Source organism: Chaetodon trifascialis, chromosome 2, assembly GCF_039877785.1.
Source record: "Chaetodon trifascialis isolate fChaTrf1 chromosome 2, fChaTrf1.hap1, whole genome shotgun sequence".
Lineage (NCBI taxonomy): Eukaryota > Metazoa > Chordata > Actinopteri > Chaetodontiformes > Chaetodontidae > Chaetodon > Chaetodon trifascialis.
In genome coordinates, this window is record NC_092057.1 from 2,865,901 (window position 1) to 2,884,142 (window position 18,242).

At 45.0% G+C, this 18,242-nt stretch overlaps 1 protein-coding gene across 2 annotated transcripts in view; it reads right to left on the reverse strand.

Moving 5' to 3' along the window:
* The window catches only part of sdk1b (sidekick cell adhesion molecule 1b), a 234,843-nt gene that overhangs the window by 112,948 nt on the left and 103,653 nt on the right, over nucleotides 1-18,242 (reverse strand). For both annotated transcript variants that reach the window (XM_070981407.1, XM_070981414.1), the window contains exon 5: nucleotides 2,042-2,175. In XM_070981407.1, the coding sequence (XP_070837508.1) occupies nucleotides 2,042-2,175 (134 nt within the window). The remainder of the gene's footprint in view (nucleotides 1-2,041; nucleotides 2,176-18,242) is intronic.

The following is an 18,242-nucleotide window of genomic DNA, read 5'->3' on the forward strand; positions in this document are numbered from 1 at the left end:
CTCTGATTCATAAAACCAATTTTCAATCCAAATTCATAATCTACACATGTAATATGATGAAACGCATTCAAACAGCTTCTCCATTTCCCAAACCCACCAACCGACCAAAGGTGTGATACACAGGATTGACTTGGAAAGCAAAGCATGAAGAAACACCTGATGTTTCCACGTCTCATGGACTGTTCGCTTTGGCCTTTCCCATTTTTCTCTCTTTACCGTTCTGATTCTTTCATTTGTCCTTCAGATTTTATTGAAATCCTCTTTCCTCTGCGATCTCAGTAACAAACAACTGAATCAAACATGCTGCTTTATAGGAAAAGATATTTACCCAAGACATGTTTATAGTGGAGAGCACACACTGATAAACACACGCGCATGCAGACGTTTACGGCCGAAGACTGATCAGTGAAGCCTAACTACGCCCGTCTGATTCCTAAAAAAGGCCCGTGGGAGCACTCCGCTCTGACAGCTGTAACAAGGTACTGTGCGGATATTTATGTGATTGCGTGTGTGTCAGTGTGTGTGCACTTGTGACAAAGGATGCCAAAGGATACAACCCTGTAAAGAGAATCTAATTAAAACTCTATACAGCCACAAGGGACAGAGCGCTCCCTCCCTCCCCCCTCCCCCCCTCCTTCCCTCCCCCCCTCCCTCATTTAACCATATGAACACTTCAGCTGAAGGACTGTGAAGACAGTCCTCTGGCCTCCGAGGAGAAGCTACAGAGGAAGTGATTCAGCTGTAAAGACCGTGACAGAGGCGGGAAGACGGAGAGAGGCGTAAATTAAGCAAACTTTGCAGCTCCTGAGAGCGCAGCCTGCTCCTTCATTCCACCACGAACACTCACCAAACAGAAACAATGACAGCCTGCTGCACAGCGGCCATGCAGAGGTAATCCAATGCAAACTGAGTCTGAACACAACATTCGGCTTTCTAATCAAAACGGAACTTGCATGACTTGACTCTTTCCTTTAATGGATGTATATCAATGAAAAACCAAAATTTTAACGTCTTTAAAATACCAAGAGTCCGTAAACACCAATAGATAAACACTGTTTTAGAGTCAGAATCAGGCAAAGAAAACTAAGGTTTGGCTCTGGATCAGGTTCGGGATCAAAGACTTAACAGTAACGACTCGTTTATTGAACGTTTTGTCTCTTCTCGCCCTTTATTAACCACAGTGAGCAAAACATTCACGGAAGAAGGCCTCTCACTTTTAAACAGAGGATTTGCAGGTTTACGTAACAAATATCAAGCCACAGACGTCAGTCACTCATATTTTTGCTGTTAATTACTTTCCAAATGGCCAAAACCAAACTTGGCTCTCTGGCCTGGTGTGTGAAGTTCATTGTGGGGTAAAAAAGACTAATGACACCACTTCCTGTCGCTCTCTGATCAGATTGGACGGTGTTATTTCGCAGATCAACGGGACGTCTGACAGGTGAGTCGTCTGCTGAAGCGAGCTCGCTGTGCTTTGATATCAATAACTTCAGCTTCTCGGTGTAATAGTCAGAGTCAGAACCTCCACTATTTGGTTTAAGTAGCTTAACAAAAAATAATGAGAGCAAAATAAAGCTGGCTACATCTGCTTTTCTAATGCGTCGGGTACGTATTTAATCAACATTTCATATCCTCTGCTGCTCGTCTCATTTTCAGGTTTTATCTACGGTTTGTCAACAGTAATTAGGCTGCCACTCAAACTGCCTTCTGCCTTCTCAGCTGAACAAATAGCCCAGATTTCAATTGAATCTCTGGGTTTTAGTGATGTTTTCAGTAAACTGGATTCATTCAGCGCAGAGAGCCCAGTCGAGCTCCCCAGAAGCCGAAAAAAGGTGAAATAAAATCAAATAATGAGAAGAATTTATCAGGGAGTCGGAAAATCTTATAATCCGCAATCAATCACAGTTGATTATGGAATAAACTCTGCTTCTTGGTGAGATTTAAACATGCAGACTGGACTGATGCTGAGTGAGCGCCATGTAAACGAGCAGTCCTGTCCGCCGTCACGCCCTCACGTCCAATCAGGCGGCACGTTTCTTACCTGAGACGCTCAGGTAGACAGCAGGGCTCGTCACGTTCTCCCCTGTCATCTCGTTCACCGCCTCCACGTGGTAACGTCCTGCATCCGCTGCAGTGGTTGCCAAGACGACCAGCTGATTGTCCAAAGTGATTGCTCTGTGGGGCACAAACAAGACACACAACAAAGGATTAGAAGACACAGCGAGGACGACGAGCCGGAGCAACACAGTCCTCCGTCTGACGAGACCACAGCTCCAACTAAGACTCTGACAAGAGCGCAGTATTTGGTACATGGATCATTTAGCATTCAGAGGGGGGGGGGGGACACATTGAATACAATCATCAGCAAGGAAAGAGGATTCAGAGAGCTTAAATAAATCTCTCCTCCTGTCTCAGATTGATATGTGGCTCATTTTGCGTCTCTTTCATTCTTTTGCCCGTTCTCGTTGTTTGTGCCTTGTCTTCTGCTCTTCCTCCTTTCCACTGATCCATCCTCATTTCCCCACGTACCAGCAGCAATCAATACAGCACAAACATAGAGAATACACAAGCACACAGAGCCGCGAGCACGCAACATCTGACGGCGCTCTCACATGAGTACACAGGGATGAGAAACAATCACTTACAAACAGACTGTGTTGCTGTTGCTTTTCAGGGGAGAGGAATAGGAGGAGCTGATTTTGGAGGGAGACAGTGTGGGAGGGGATAGCGGGGGGGGAGGAAAAAATATATTGGTAGCACTCAGATTTTCATGTGTTTGAACTTGTGTGTCTGGGAACAGATGCCGCCAGGCAGGAAGCCCAGGTTGATGTTTTCAGTGATGCTGCTCGTGTTTTCACCATGTCAGTGATTGGAAATCTCCCAATATTCTAACCCGAGACGCCACACTGAGACACAGTCAATACGACCAAAGGGAGAATGAAGTATTAAAGTAAGGTGACAGCCGCTTGTTCTTACAGACTCCGTCTTTTCCCTGTGGCCCCACAGCACAGTCACGCTCACACTGTAGGCTGTGTTCAAATGAAGCCATGAAAGACCAACCAGTGACTTTAGGCTCCATAAATAAACATGTGCATCATCCTGATACTGCAGATTTAAACACATTCTTATTTGGAAAAGAAGCGCACGTTATTTGCAGCAATGGGTTAGAACCAGAACCAGACTGGAACGACGCCTCAGCCCTGTGCCATATTCAGGTACAGATCACTCCACATCCAGAGGTGTTGGATCTAGTGTTGTTTTGTGGGGATTGAGGAAGTGACGTCGCTGCGACTGGGCAGTGCGACCCGATGCAGCCCCTGAAGTGAGACACAGGAAACAGAAGTACTGCAAAATAATAAAGAACAAGGCGACTAAACGAGACGAATTAAAGTTGGAACATTTCGTCTCATCTTGTTTTAGTCAACGAAAATGAAGAGACATTTTAGCAGAGCTTTTATTTTGTGAAACACATTTACTGTAGTCTTGTTTTTATTCGTCAACGATATTGCATCATATATTTAATTATAGTCATCGTCACATGACCAGCATTTGCGTTGCGTCTCCTCCCGTTTTCGTCATAATTTTGGTTGACGAAAGCAACACTAGTTTTAAACTTTTCAACAACAAAGGCGGATTGTGCTCCTTTGAAAATGTCAGTGGTGACTTTGTATGTATATATCTTAAATAGTGGGCTCCGTTTGGAACATTTTGTGGGGCTTCAGCTACTGTTTCATGCTCATTGGTAGCCTAAATAAAGAATGTGAGCTGCTGCTGGTGTGTTCTGACTCTGACACTGTTCTGGTCTGGGTGGACTAACGTGGGCTTTGCCTTTGCCCACCCTGGTTGTTAAGTCGTACTGGTCTCATCACCTGCTGCATCTGCTCTATATTCACTGGAATCCACCTGTTGTTCTGATAACTAGCTCTCTCCCCCCACCCCACCCTCTGTGTGTGTGTGTGTGTGTGTTTGTCCACGTCCAGCCCGTCCTTTCTCTTGTCCTGGCTGAGTCCTTCTCCTGTTCCGTATTACCCCGTTCTGTGTCACGTTCACTCGCCTTCATGCTTGTTTGTGTTGCCTTCATGCTAATTTCCTGCCCTCATCCATACGGGGGAATGCAGGGCGTCATCCAAATGACAAAAAACATTGCCATGAAGAGTGGGATTTACAACACAACAGAATAACCGGCAGACCATAATATGAGACGATGAAGAGTCCGACAGCTGCTTCACGTTATTCAGGTGGATGTCTCACCCTCAGCGCTAGCTGCAGCGCTAACCCTAACCCTAACCTAAGCACATGGAGCTGTTTACGTTATATGTGACACAAATTAAGACAGGAACTACTGATTGAACTCCAGACTGATGGGGGAGAGAAGAGAGGAGAATGTGGCGCCGTCTGACACACACACACACCCACCCACCCACCTACCCACACACACACACACACACACACACACACACACAGAGTTCCTCAGGTCTAATTTTATTCAGTGTGATTTCCCAGGAGAACATCCACAAGAGCCACAGCCTCAACCCCAACACTGACACTCCATTTGTGTGTATATCTCTGCATGCATGTGTGTTGCCGTGTGTGTATGTGTGTGTGTCTCTGTGTGTGCATCCAACCGCATCTCACTGCCTGAAATAGAGGCTTAACCAAACCTCTCTCCTGTTCCCCTTTACTTATTCCACAGGATAGATGCTGCATCCTCATTGAGGTCTATAATGCAATTTATAGCTGTTAAGCTCATTAACTGTGCTGACCAGCCCATTTTATCACATCTGTTTTACCCTGCACATGCTGATTAATAGACAATGAAGGCATGCTTCCACTTGCCTACAGCGTCTGAGGGAGGAGAGAGCCTGCGAGGTTCGAGGTTATTAACACTCAAAGTCAAAGGATCTCTGTGGGCGGGCGGGTGCGAGAATGCAGTACGACCAATTAAGATAGCATATTAACATCTGAACATTCGTCAAGTTAAAAGTATTTGTTCATGTAGTAGTTTTCCTCATTTACATATCCAATTAACGTGGACTGTTTACATGTGAAATGAATAACTGGTGATGACAGAGGCTGATGGCTACAGCAGTACGCTTCACGCACTCACTCGGTCCAAACTGGGAGGTCTGGGGCTCGATCTCCCATAAAATCTTCACGTGGAACTTTCACAGAGGGAAAGAAATTAAATTTGCCAATAAGAACACAGGCAACGGAGATTAGAGGCCCTCGATTCATGTGAAACTCCCTTAAAAAATAATAAAATGTCCCTATTTGTTCTGAGTGGCTGGAGGGCGGTTACACAATCTCATCCTGCAGTCAGACACACACGCAGCCATACGAAGAGGCGTGCACAGGAGCTGCTTATGTGTGTCTTTTCGCTCTGACTGAATAGCATTATAGTTGAGATTTAATATGGCGTGAATTCAACATGCTACTTTCTGCTCTCTTTTAGTTCTACATTTAATTAAACTGGACAAAATTGTTCTGGCTTTTAATTAAAGAACAAACTCAATTGTAAAACCGAACATGACTCTGCATGCTTATGTGTGTGCATGTGTGTGTGTGTGTGTGTCTCACAGTTTATCCTCAGGCATAAGAGGGAAATTAAAATACAGTAATCAACTTCATCCTATTCTCTCCTCCTGCTGCATTCCTCCCCGTGTCCCTCGCCCCCTCAAATAATAAAAAACAGCCTCTCTGACTTTCTCTCATATCCCATTTTCCGTTCTCGCTAAGATTACAATCTGCACATTTCTTTCTTGGTTTCATCCAATTTTCTTTGCATTTTGCTTCCTCTAGCTGTCTTTCTATCACACTATCCTTTGCCCTCACGACTGTCCTGTCTCACCCCCCCCTCCTCCCCGCTGACTCTTTTGGACCAACGCACCGAGCCAGATTGGTCTTTCATTAAGTATCTGGCCCCAAGACTCATTTAATAAACACTCACGGGTGTCCGCACTGCAAGACTGACTGCTAAACACGCACACACACACACACACACACACACACACACACACACACACACACACACACACACACACACACATATATACACACATACAAATGTGCCAAGAGCTAATTAGCACACACGTGTCGCAGGCCAGTGGATGAGTGAGCGAGTCGGTGCATGAGTGAGTGTGTTCTTCTATATCTTAGTGTGCGTGTGAGTTAGCATGTGCGTGTTAGGTCTGACTGGGTCTCCTGCCAACAGGGCCCACCTCAGCCCAGTCTGCCCCCCGTCTCCATCTCCGATAGGCAACGAGCCACCTTCTTAAACCACGCTGGCCTGACGCACCGAGGCTCGGGGTGCAGGAGTGCGGCGGCAGGGCAGAGGGGGGGGATACTCCACTGTAAAGCGAGTCCAGGCAGCAGGCTGTTTGGCAGCTTCACCCCCAAAGCGAGCGCCTGCCAGCCATTCACACATGACGCTGCATACACACAAACAAACACACACACACACACACACACACACACACACACACACACACACACACACACACACACACACACACACACACCTTCTCTCACAGTTGGGAGCATTCGCTGTTCCTTTCAGCCGTTTAAAAGCAGATGTTTGCGTCGCTGTGTGAGTCAGTGGACACATGAATTGCTCCTCTGTTGGACAGTTAGCGTCTGCTGGACGCTTTATTACGTGTGTGTCTGGGATTTTGTTATTGCAAACTTTACACAGGGTTGAGGTATTCAAATTTTTTAAGCATTCCTGCTCTCAAAATTGCCTGTCAGCTTGAGTTGTGGTGTGGTGTCCTCCATCCTAAAGTAATTGGTAACTATAAAACTCAGCTGCAGAGGCTGCATTGTTGTGAACGCGGAGGGGAGGGCCGAGGCTTCGGTGCCATTTTCATCAATATACACTATGATAGCTTTGTCTTTATCCGCACAACTGCAAACAAAGGCCGACATAAATACGCTCCGTGAAGCCGCTGCATCAGCACTGTCATACGAGTCATCCTTAAAAAGTATTTTCTGGATTTCTTTCTTGTTTTTTTTTTTAATTGTATTGATTTACAGACCCTTAATGTGGAGGCAAATTCATTCTTGGCTTGTTTTCAACCCCACCATTCAGAAACAGACAATGCAGACTTTTTCTTGCAACCTCATTGGACTCAATGAGGATAAATGTGCAGGTCATTCATCAAGAATTGTGATAGAATTTCTGCGATAGCTGAATCTGGTTGCTTAAATTGGCCTGAGTGCAGTGACTCAGTGCAAACACAAAGCTGGTGGTGGAGAATTTGTCATGGATTTAAAAAGGACACACTCCCTTAGTGGATGATGTTAATGCCTCACAGACGCTCCCTGTTGTGATGCTTTGGGGTAAATTGGGCTCAAGCAGGAGCTGGAAGTCTTCGATGATATAAGGGTCTGCTCACTTCTGTTATAGTGAACGGACAGAGTGAGGAAGAAGAGGAAATAAACTTGGTGGTGAACAGAGAAGAAAGACAATGAAGAGAACTTAACTTTGCCAATTTCTGACAACTGTTTCATGTAGTTTTGGAAAATGTGATAGATCTGTTTTTGTAATGGGATTAAACAGTTTAACTGAGTCGAGGCTGAGAGCTGGACCGCTGCCAGCAGCTCTTGACATTCTGCTGCCAGTGCTGTGACAGTGACTGCTTTAGTGATTTTCATGCATAGTTTGAATTAAGCTATTGTTAACACAGCCTGGGGTTGAAGATTTGTTTTACAGTATATTTGCTGAACATTCTTTAATCCTCTTGCTCAGTCAAAAAGCGACGTCTGAAATATTATCTTTAAGCAGACATTTGTTTAAGTTTCTGATGGCCACAAATGTGAGGAGAATGCCTACGAGCTGAATTAAGATTTAAAGTTGGGTCAAATTATTATGTCATCCTCGCAGATTTAAGTGTGAGTTTGTTCTGTGTGCGACTCGAGGGAAAAGTTTTCAAAAGAAGCATGGAGGGCGACGCTGTGAGGCAATAATGCCAACAACTGACAACTCAACTGCCATCCGCCTGATGCCAGAGTAAAGCGAAGGCTAGTCCCACCACCAAGTTCACATCAGATGATTGACTCCTGATGTTATTTTGAAATTGATTGGCAGAACTTGATCGTTTCATGGTAGACAACTCCTAAGTCATCAATGTTTTCTGCTGCTGTCAAGGTCTGTTTACATCAGATAGTGTTTGTGCACACAGCAGTTAAACCGGCCTTCGCTTTCAAGTCTCCCAATTTGCGAAACAGAAAAAATGCTAATCATCTCTAATTTCAAGAACGCACCGGCTGTTGACGCGCCTCAAATGTACATCAGTCCAAGAAGTAAAAACTGCAACTTATCGCACTTACTGTAGATGGCGCTCAGCAGGGTGGTGCAGCAGCTATGGGACACTGCTAGCAGCAGGGCGGTTTGCTGGACTGTCGTTGGCATTCCTGCTGCACGAGCCATTGAGTGCGCTAAAGCACTTGTTCCGAACTCGTTCTAAATAAATCCCTCAAACACTTAGAACATAAAAAAGTCTGCAGCACTTTTATCTTGTAATCAACAAGAGGGAGAAAACAAAACATCCACAAAACAACTCCACATCTCTATAATAAGCCGGCTGGCGCTGAACCAAATGAGAGGAAATAATGGAAGCAGGCTGCTGATGCATTAAAAATGTGCATCAACTATTTAGAAGGTCTGGATTGTGTCTATCTCAATCTAAGTCAAGGCCAGAACATTTTGGACTCCATTAAAATGATAAGAGGGAAACTTTCATGTTAATAAAGAGCCGTCGGGCGCATCCAGAGCCGTACGATCAGGCCACACGCTGCATGGCCAAAGTTACGTGGAGAGCATCCGGACGCTTTCACTGCATCCATGTGCAATCACAATGAAGTCAATTCATGGATTTGTCAATTAACAGAAAACTAATGGGCAACTACATGATAATCAAATCATTTCAGTCTCTCTGCGTCCAGCTTCCCCGTAATGAGGATGTGCTGGTTGTTCTGGTTCAAGTGATGTAAACTGAAGCCTTCTGCACTGTGGCTGAAGCATCAGTTCACACTCACACATTGCATTTTTGTCAATAGTCGTGGGTTACTTTTCTATTTTCTGATATTGATAAACAATCTGTAGATTACTCAATAATGAAAATAACCATTAGGTGCAGCCATAGATTACTGAGCATCTCATCCCAAATCAATGGGCATTAATGAGCTGCTAAAAAAGCCTCCACCACCTTTCCAGGAGGCGTTTTTTGGAGGCGGGCTGCAGGGATTTGCTCCCGCTCAGCGACAGAGCAGGTGAGGCGCAGGACTGACTTCGATACCGACGGGTTTGCAGTTCCCACTTCATCTCAAAAGCGTTTGATGGGGTTAATGATTTCAGTGAGAGACTCATCCCACCAAAACTCAAGACTGAACGCTACAGGAAATCATTCCTGCCTGTGGCCATCAAACTGTACAACTCCTCCCTCTGAATGGCCCCTGGACTTCTTCTTATCACTCCTTATACCATGGTCTGGGTGAATACTCGATTTGGATTGGCTGCAGGGTGTCAGTTAAAAAGTGTTGTAGGACACCTATAAAAAAGTTCCGATCAAATAGCCTGATTGTTCTAAATTATTGCGCTGGCTCAAAGGCTAGTTGGTAACCGTGGCAACAGAAACTCAGAACATACGTTATTTCACAGTTTATTTACAACAACAGCAAGACAGCAGAAAACATAAACATCAAATCAATTATTAATATGTTAATGTTGTTTTCTACCGCTAAAATCGTACATTTTTCACAAGAAATGATACTTTGTATCACGTAACATGACGTTAAGCAATCTCACTTCCCTCCACTGATTAGGTCTAATATAACAGCTGCGGCTGACCGAGCTGCAGGTTCTGTGGCCAGAGCCGGTTACCTTGGCAACGCGTCACAACGGGAGATATTAAATAGTCCACTCAGTCGCTTCTTGTGAAAAACTTACGATTTTAACAGTAAAAAACAGCATTAACGTATTAATAATTGATTTAATATTTATTTCTTTCGTAAGTGACCATGGTACTGTATAAGCGGGATAATGCACTTCGAGGTGTCCATTATCAGAAATGAATGGACTTCACGGAAGCTTCTGATAATGGACACCTCGTCGGGAATTATCCCTTACATATCAGTGTATATATTTTGTTTTTTATATATAGATTTTTTTTCTTTTTCTCTTCTAATTTTATTCTTGTAAGGAGCACCTGCAACAAAAACAAATTCCCCTCGGGGATCAATAAAGGAATTCTGATTCTGATGAGCTATTTAGCACAGAAAACAAGCAGAGGCACTAGTTCACATAGCAGAAGCTTCGTATTTCAGGAGTGAGACTGTTAAAACCATCATCTGATAACCAAACTGAGCACGCAATGAGAAGCATACAACATGACTCATCGACTGCACTGTACGTTCCCTTCATCGCTCATCAGAGCTGCACGTTCCACATTTGGGAAAAAAGTCAAACCTGCATCCAGAAACTCTGTTAGCATGCAGAAGTGCACCGCGCTGCACTCAATGACTGTCTCAGTTAAGTGGGGACTGAGGGCCGCATGCACCTGTGGTTGCTTGAGTGAAGCCAAATGTTACCTGCTTTCAAAATAACCTTAAATGCATCTCGCTGGAGCCACTTTTCCACTCAAGTACATGTTTATCCAACACAAAAAACAAACAGGTTTGAGGGTATGTTTTGAAAAGTAACCCTTTTCTTGGGGGGAACCCTGCGAAGGACTACGTACTTTCGACCTTATAGCGTTCACCAACTCCTCTCCGTGTCAAAACTGTATTTCAATTTCTGTCCACAGCTCATTAATAACCCATAACCCAATCTAAGGTTATTATGTGTTAATGTCTTAGATCTGCATGGTGAATCCTGATGATTTTTCCACTCAGAGAAATACAGCCTGCATATGTGACTGCACATGAGACCAATAAAGAGAGGGAGAGAGAGAGAAAAAAGAGAGATGGTAGAGGTTACAGCAGTAATGAACACTAATGTGTTTGTGAGAGATTTTAACAGCCCCGTCACTGACTCAGAAAACATTTCCCTACCTTCTGCCCTACACACTCTGCAACTCTGCGACTTGTAATTAACGCAGTGCCTAAATCACAGGCTTGCTTCCTCAATCACCTTTACAGTTCCTTCAAACGGTCAAACGGACACAGAAAGGGAGACTTTTCTGCGGTCGCTCGCCGGCTTGGCCAGTTGCCATTGCCAATAAGTCCTCCATAAAACACGCACTCGCGTGACGTGCATGCCCGCACACACACAGGCAAGTGTCCCCGTGCGCACACACAGCCTCAGGCCTGCAGTCCGAGAGTAATTGGCGTGTGTGTGTGTGTGTATATGCGAGAGAGAGAGAGAGAGAGAGAAAGAGCGAGAGAGTAAGAGTTAGAGAGGGCAGCTAGACAGACTGTGTTTGTTTAATGTCCCCTGGCATGGCCTGAGGGACAGGCAGAGAGAAGTGGAAAGGCAAACGGTACAGGAAAGGAAAGGAAAGCAGAGCAGGCCAAGGGTGAGGTGGAGGCAGGAAGACAGGAGAGGAGAGAGGGATGAGGCGAGATGCTGAGCAAACAGAAGAGGGAGACTTTTCTCTCCACTCACTGTTTGTTCAGCTACAGGAGCTCCATGAGTCACTTCCTCTCTGGCTCTGCTTCACATCTGTCTGTCTGTCTGTCATCTGCTTTACGCCTGTCTGTCTGTCTGTCTGTCTGTCTGTCTGTCTGTCTGTCATCTGCTTTACGCCTGTCTGTCTGTCTGTCTGTCTGTCATCTGCTTTACGTCTGTCTGTCTGTCTGTCTGTCTGTCTTCTGTCTGTCTGTCTGTCTGTCTGTCTGTCTGTCTGTCTGTCTGTCATCTGCTTTACGCCTGTCTGTCTGTCTGTCTGTCATCTGCTTTACGTCTGTCTGTCTGTCTGTCTGTCTGTCTGTCTGTCTGTCTGTCTGTCTTCTTTTTGTCTGTCTGTCTGTCTGTCTGTCTGTCTGTCTGTCTGTCTGTCTGTCACCTGCTTTACGTCTGTCTGTCTGTCTGTCTGTCTGTCTGTCTGTCTGTCTGTCTGTCTGTCTGTCACCTGCTTTACGTCTGTCTGTCTGTCTGTCTGTCTGTCTGTCTGTCTTCTTTTTGTCTGTCTGTCTGTCTGTCTGTCTGTCTGTCTGTCTGTCTGTCTGTCTGTCTGTCTGTCTGTCTGTCTGTCTGTCTGTCATCTGCTTTACGTCTGTCTGTCTGTCTGTCTGTCTGTCTGTCTGTCTGTCTGTCTGTCTGTCTGTCTGTCTGTCTGCCTGCCTGCCTGTCTGTCTGTCTGTGTGTCTCTCTGTCGTCCGTGTTCACATACAGGCAGTCACTCAAGTGAATGCACACAACAACATTTGCTCTTCATGGTACAAACATCTTTCATAACAGGTCATACATTAAAGCTACAGTACGAGACCACGTTCGTCTAACAAGGAGGCTGGATGGATGCTAACAACTGCTTTTGTGTGTGTGTGTGTGTGTGTGTGTGTGTGTGTGTGTGTGTGTGTGTGTGTGTGTGTGTGTGTGTGTGTGTGTGTGTGTGTGTGTGCAGCTGAGTGACTGCTGTAGTCCCATTAGGTGGATGGATCTCCAGACGAATGGCTATTATCCTAATTAGCACTAATTACGTCTGCTTCCAATTAACCACACAACTGGCGGTGACTTCTCTCGCTGTCTTTCCATCTCACACTCTCTCTCTCTCTTTCTCTGAGCCAGAAAAACACACCTTACCCTCAAACACAGCGTCTCCCAGCTGCTCAGAGCAGCTGAACACAGAGCCGCTAATCCTCGCACTTGAAAATAAACCGTCATTTTCTAATTCTGTTTAAAATTACTGTTTGGACCTGAAATAAAGAGTGACCCTGTGATCTATGTTCTGCTTTTACAACTCTGAAACTCACCCTGTCAATCAGATAGGAGTGAGAGAATATCGTGTATTTCTGTTGAGGGTTACACTGTCAGGTAAACGCAGTGAGAAGAGTGAGCTATGTCACGCTGGCTTCAAGGTGACTGCATGAATGCAGGCTTTGCTTCATATATTGTGATGCTGTATGTTTTCTGGAAATTCAATTAAGAAATCAATTTCTAGACAAAATAGCCAGCTGGGAACGGCTGTTTCTTTGCTACTCTGCTGAATTAAATGCAGGAAAATAGAAATCAAGGTACTTAATCACAATAATGCTGTAAATCCTGCATTTTCATAAAGCACTCAGGTCACTAATTTGTAACACTGCCGATGGTTGCTTAATGCAACCACAGATATTACAGGGATGTGAGGCTCTGTATGAATGGAATAGCAGCAGCAATGCTGGAATCTGGAAATAGGTCAAATTCTGCTCACTGTTCATTTAACGCACAAAATGAAATAACTATTAGATTGTGTGTATGTGTGTGTGTGTGTTTGTGTGTGTGTGAATATGTACACACAGGGTCGCACTGCTAATTTATAAAAACACTGTCACACATCGCTATTTAAATGCAGACAAATTGCATTCCAGTAGTTTTAAAGGTCAGTAGTAAGAGTACGGTGTAAACAAGCGCAATGTCCCTGATTTATTATCAGCGCCGACACAGCCGCACACTCACAGCATCTCCTGTAAAACAAGGCTTTTTTACTGATACACTTGTCACCAGGGTGATGGGAAATCAATACAATACAAAAAAAATTATTCCACCTCCAGGCAAAAACATTTTAATCTACATTATTCTGTAACAAACACAACCACACGCGCGCATGCTCTCATAGATCTGATGTGCACAAAGCCTGCAGCTACAGTGTCAGTGAATGCATCGCACTGACCCCCTCCTGCTGCAAAGCCACGCAGTGTGGCAGAGACTGCAGGGTCGGTCTTTAAAAGTGGGCAAACATTCAGGAGAACAAACTCAGGGCACAAGATTCACCGAAATACAAGGCTGAGTAAACATCAGCCAGCGTGTGTGTGTTTGTGTGTGTGTGTGTGTGTGTGTGTGTGTGTGTGTGTGTGTGTGTGTTTTGGTGAGACTCAAACATAATTATAAACCAGCATGGACACGTGCCTAAATATGTGCATATATATACAACTGCACTAAATAAAAAATCTTCATCAAAACCAAAAAGACAAAACAAAAACAGACATGAGAGGGTCTTCTAGTGATTCTAGAGGTCCACGTATGAGCCACCGCAAAGCGAGGCTTCAAAACGTGCTCTTGTTTTTCTCGTAACGGGCAGAAATGTAAGCTCAATTTCATGCTAAGAGGGAACCAGAACTGCAGCGCGCCACCTGCTCGGCATAAACACAACCTCAGCTGCAGCTCCACCCTCTCCAGCGAGAGCAGGTTTGTTCAGAACCAGAAGATTTCCCAAGAGCTTCGAGTGCGAAATGGACAGCGATGTAAATATCATGGCGTGGCAACACAAAATTAGAGGCCAGCGTGAGTGTGAACGTTGTGTATGAATCTGTGAATCTGTGCGTGTGCTGAAGTATGGGTGTTGATGTATTTATTTGTGTGTGTGTGTGTGTGTGTGTGAATGCGTACGCTGTAATTATCTGGTGGGTCAACGTGATAATGGAAACCCGCAGCACGAGCGAGCAGGGGAAGAGAAAAGAGCGAGTTTTCCTCATAAAGGACGGATAGCTGTCCGTTTGAGTTGGAGTATTTAGGGTCACAGACTCAAACGCTTTGACTGCATTTATTTCTCGACACAAGTCATAAACACAAAACTCCCATGTGAGCGCAGCAGCAGAGAGGTCAGAGCGCAGGAGGTGTGAGCGTAATTTCCCGAGAGCTGGAAGAGCTCCAATTTCACCTTTATTTGTCTGAGAGAGAAAAGAAACTTGTGACCTTCTGCTCATCGATCCAGCTCTCTGGATCTGGAGGATGGCATCTTATGGCTCTGATATTAACCAGTTAATCAGCATCTTTTTTGTCGGTAGTCTGGAACCTTCCACCTGATGAAAGGGGGATAAACAGGTGGTGACTCAGGTATGCCGGGTCACTGCTGAGGCCGTACGCTCGACGCCGGCGTCTCCTGTAGAAGACATCCTTTATTGGTGGCAGGTGTGAGTGTGAGTGTGTGCACGGGGGAAGAGTGTGTGTGTGTGTGTGTGTCTGTGCTTTCTGGTCAGTGACGGATGTGTGTGTGGCAGGTAATTAAAAGTGTGATTAGTGGATAATTAAAAGAGGTCTCTGTCTTTAGAATATTTAACGACTTCAGACAGAGGACACGCTCACACGCACGCATGCATGCAGACACACAAGGTGGCAGGTGGGAGTGTGTTGGTTCAGACTTTAATGGGGGAATAATGATTCCTGAGATGATACAGGATACAGGCAGGGAGACACAAGGCGAGAGAAAAAGACGATAAAGATCGGTGGAGAGAGATAGAGAGAGAGAGAGAGAGAGAAGCAGGGAGACAAAAGACACCATACCTCTCAAAGACACACATGCATGGAATTAATCATCATCAGCATGAACTACACAGGCTGGACACACACACACACACACACACACACACAGAGAGTCACAGTCACAGTCACACACTCTCTCTCTGCTTTCTGTCTTTGAGTGATCAGTTAAGACAGAAGCAGCTGCTCTCTGGCAGACAGAAATAGATGAGCAGAGAATCGCTAAACCCAGAACCCGTAGGCTTACACACACACACACACACACACACACACACACACACACACACACACACACACACACACACACACACACACACACACACACACGAGAACACACAAACACTTGAGAATTAAAGCTCAGCTCTCAGATATTCAGATAACAGCACATGCCATGCGTATTAACAGGTGAACTATTGGTTTGCCTTCCTGCTAACCTTTGCGTTGAGGTAATTCCTAACATAGGCAATGCTAACATGTTAATGTTTAGCAGGTATAGTGTTTCCCATGGTCACCATGTTATGTATTTTATGATATTAGCATGTAAACATTTGCTAATTAGCAGTAATCACAAGGTGCAGCTGAGGCTCATGGGAATGTCACTGCAGGTATGTGATCATAAACTAATGTAGCGCTGTGTGACATGATCTCATTTCCCCATAGAGGTCATTTCATATCCAAATAATACACATATCACGTTTTACAATTCTCTGGTCCATGTCAGACTTTTCATACCCAGACCACGTTCACCAGCAGAAGCAGCCCATCGTTTAGGACTCCTTGTTTTGTCTCCTGTTTGGAAAGTTTGTTTGTGTTGTCTTTTCCTGCCTGCAGCCGTGCCATGTGGAAGAATGCAGAGCATCATCCAAGTGACGAGAAATATCGCTGCAAAGAGCGTGATTTGTGACACGGCGTGAAACAAGTGAGCATAACATGAAACGCTATCATCACATGATGCATATCGTCATATCGCACAGCCCTGAACCAAAGCAGTGATCGTGATGCTGAAAGCTAAGAGATCACCAAGGTTATTGTGATTCACCAACTCGAGGAAAAAGTCAGAGCATCCCCAAAATCAGCAGAATTCATCTTTTTGGGACCATGAATGTTTATACAGAATTTCATGGCCATCCATCAAACGGACATTGGCATCTTAATCACAAATGTCACCCTGCTGATGGTGCAGGATGGACGGGCAGGGAATCATCCAAGTCATTATGCCTCATCATCTGGGAAATCATCCATGTCGTGCCATCAAAACAGAATACGCCAATCCACAAAGTAGAAGCTGAGATATCTCACAGGTCAAGTAAAAATCAGAAAGCTTCACCCTGCTGAAACCATGAATGTCCGGTCAACGCTGCCATCCTGAAGCCATGCCACGAGCACGGCTGAAAGCCAGCGGGGAGAAATTCAACGTGACGTACGACAGCCTGCGCCTCCTCTTCACTGAGACGGAGCAGGTCGTCTCATGCAGGAGGCAAAAGAAATGACAGACAGGCAGAAAAGGGGGTTTGCTGTTGCTGCTGCTGTACCCTGATCGTGCCAGAGCGCGTCTACGAAACCGAGCGCCAACATCAGAGCGAGTCGTGATGGCTCCACGCTCTGAGTGCGACTTCTTCCCAAATCTGAAGCGACTGTGTGAAGCCACATCTACTGTAGATGACTGACATCCAAATGTGAGCTGTTGTAAATTCAGTCACACTGCTATGGTAATGTCTGCGCGTGTGTTTACTCCTTGTACTGGCATATGTTTTGGCTTGTCTCGATACCCAGATACAGATGGCGTTTTAATTCCGGGGCCGGGGGTCTCAGTAAATGTAAACGATGACCTAATAGGACTTGTTACACTACATAAAGTATTAAGTGCTGCAGCGACAACTGTGATGATTAGCTGAGGATAATTTAAACATGATAAAGGGAAATATTATCACGGCGGTTAATAGTGACATCTTTTGCAACTGCGATCTAATCGTGTATGTCGCACTCCTGCAGCTGAGGGAGCTTTTTGTTCCTGCCCCCTCCCCCTCCGTCTCCTGCTGCTCGCCTCCCTCCCTTGAGTGTGTGAGGCAGAGTAAGCCTCTGTCATTTGGGAGAGTCATTAAGTACAGCCTCAGAGCTAATGTCTTTTCCACTTTGAAAAAACTTTTCTTTTTACCTGAGCTGTTTGAGAACTGTGGCTGGAAGAAGGCAGCGAATTAGGAATGGAGCTTCGAGTGACGGACACAAGTCAGGACGCACGAGAAGAGTCTCAACTTCACCCGATGCATCCGCCAGACGCTGAGGCTGTACGGCGAATACGTCTGACTGCGAGCTCGGCTCTAAAAATAATGGTGTTATCAACGCTAAAATATCCGACCGATTCTGCGTCAAGATAGGACAGAAAGTGTGATTCATCAAAAACATAATGTTTTTACCTTGTGGCATACATGCGGGTCTACTTACAGCCTGCAGACTTGGAAAACACATCAACAGTTTTAAACAAAGCTACAACAAATTGCTTTTGGCAGAATAAGCAATGAATATTCATAGTCAGACAGCAGGCCCTAAAGTGCTGTCTTCATAATGCAATTCTATCCCACTCCACCTTGACAATGAATAATATTACCAGAAAATGCAATGCAATTAAAGCAACCCCTTGTTCCCTGTCTCCCTTTGCCACATGTGTCGCTCCCCCACTCCCCATGCAGTACAGTGATAACATTAAAAATTAAACAAGTCATCTGATTTCTTTACTGCAAAATTCATGTATAATAGTGTGGTAGAATAAGTCGCCTCCGGCCAAGCAGAAGAGATATATGAGTAAAGACACTGAAACTAAACTAGACATAAAGAAAAGGAGACAGAAATTGTA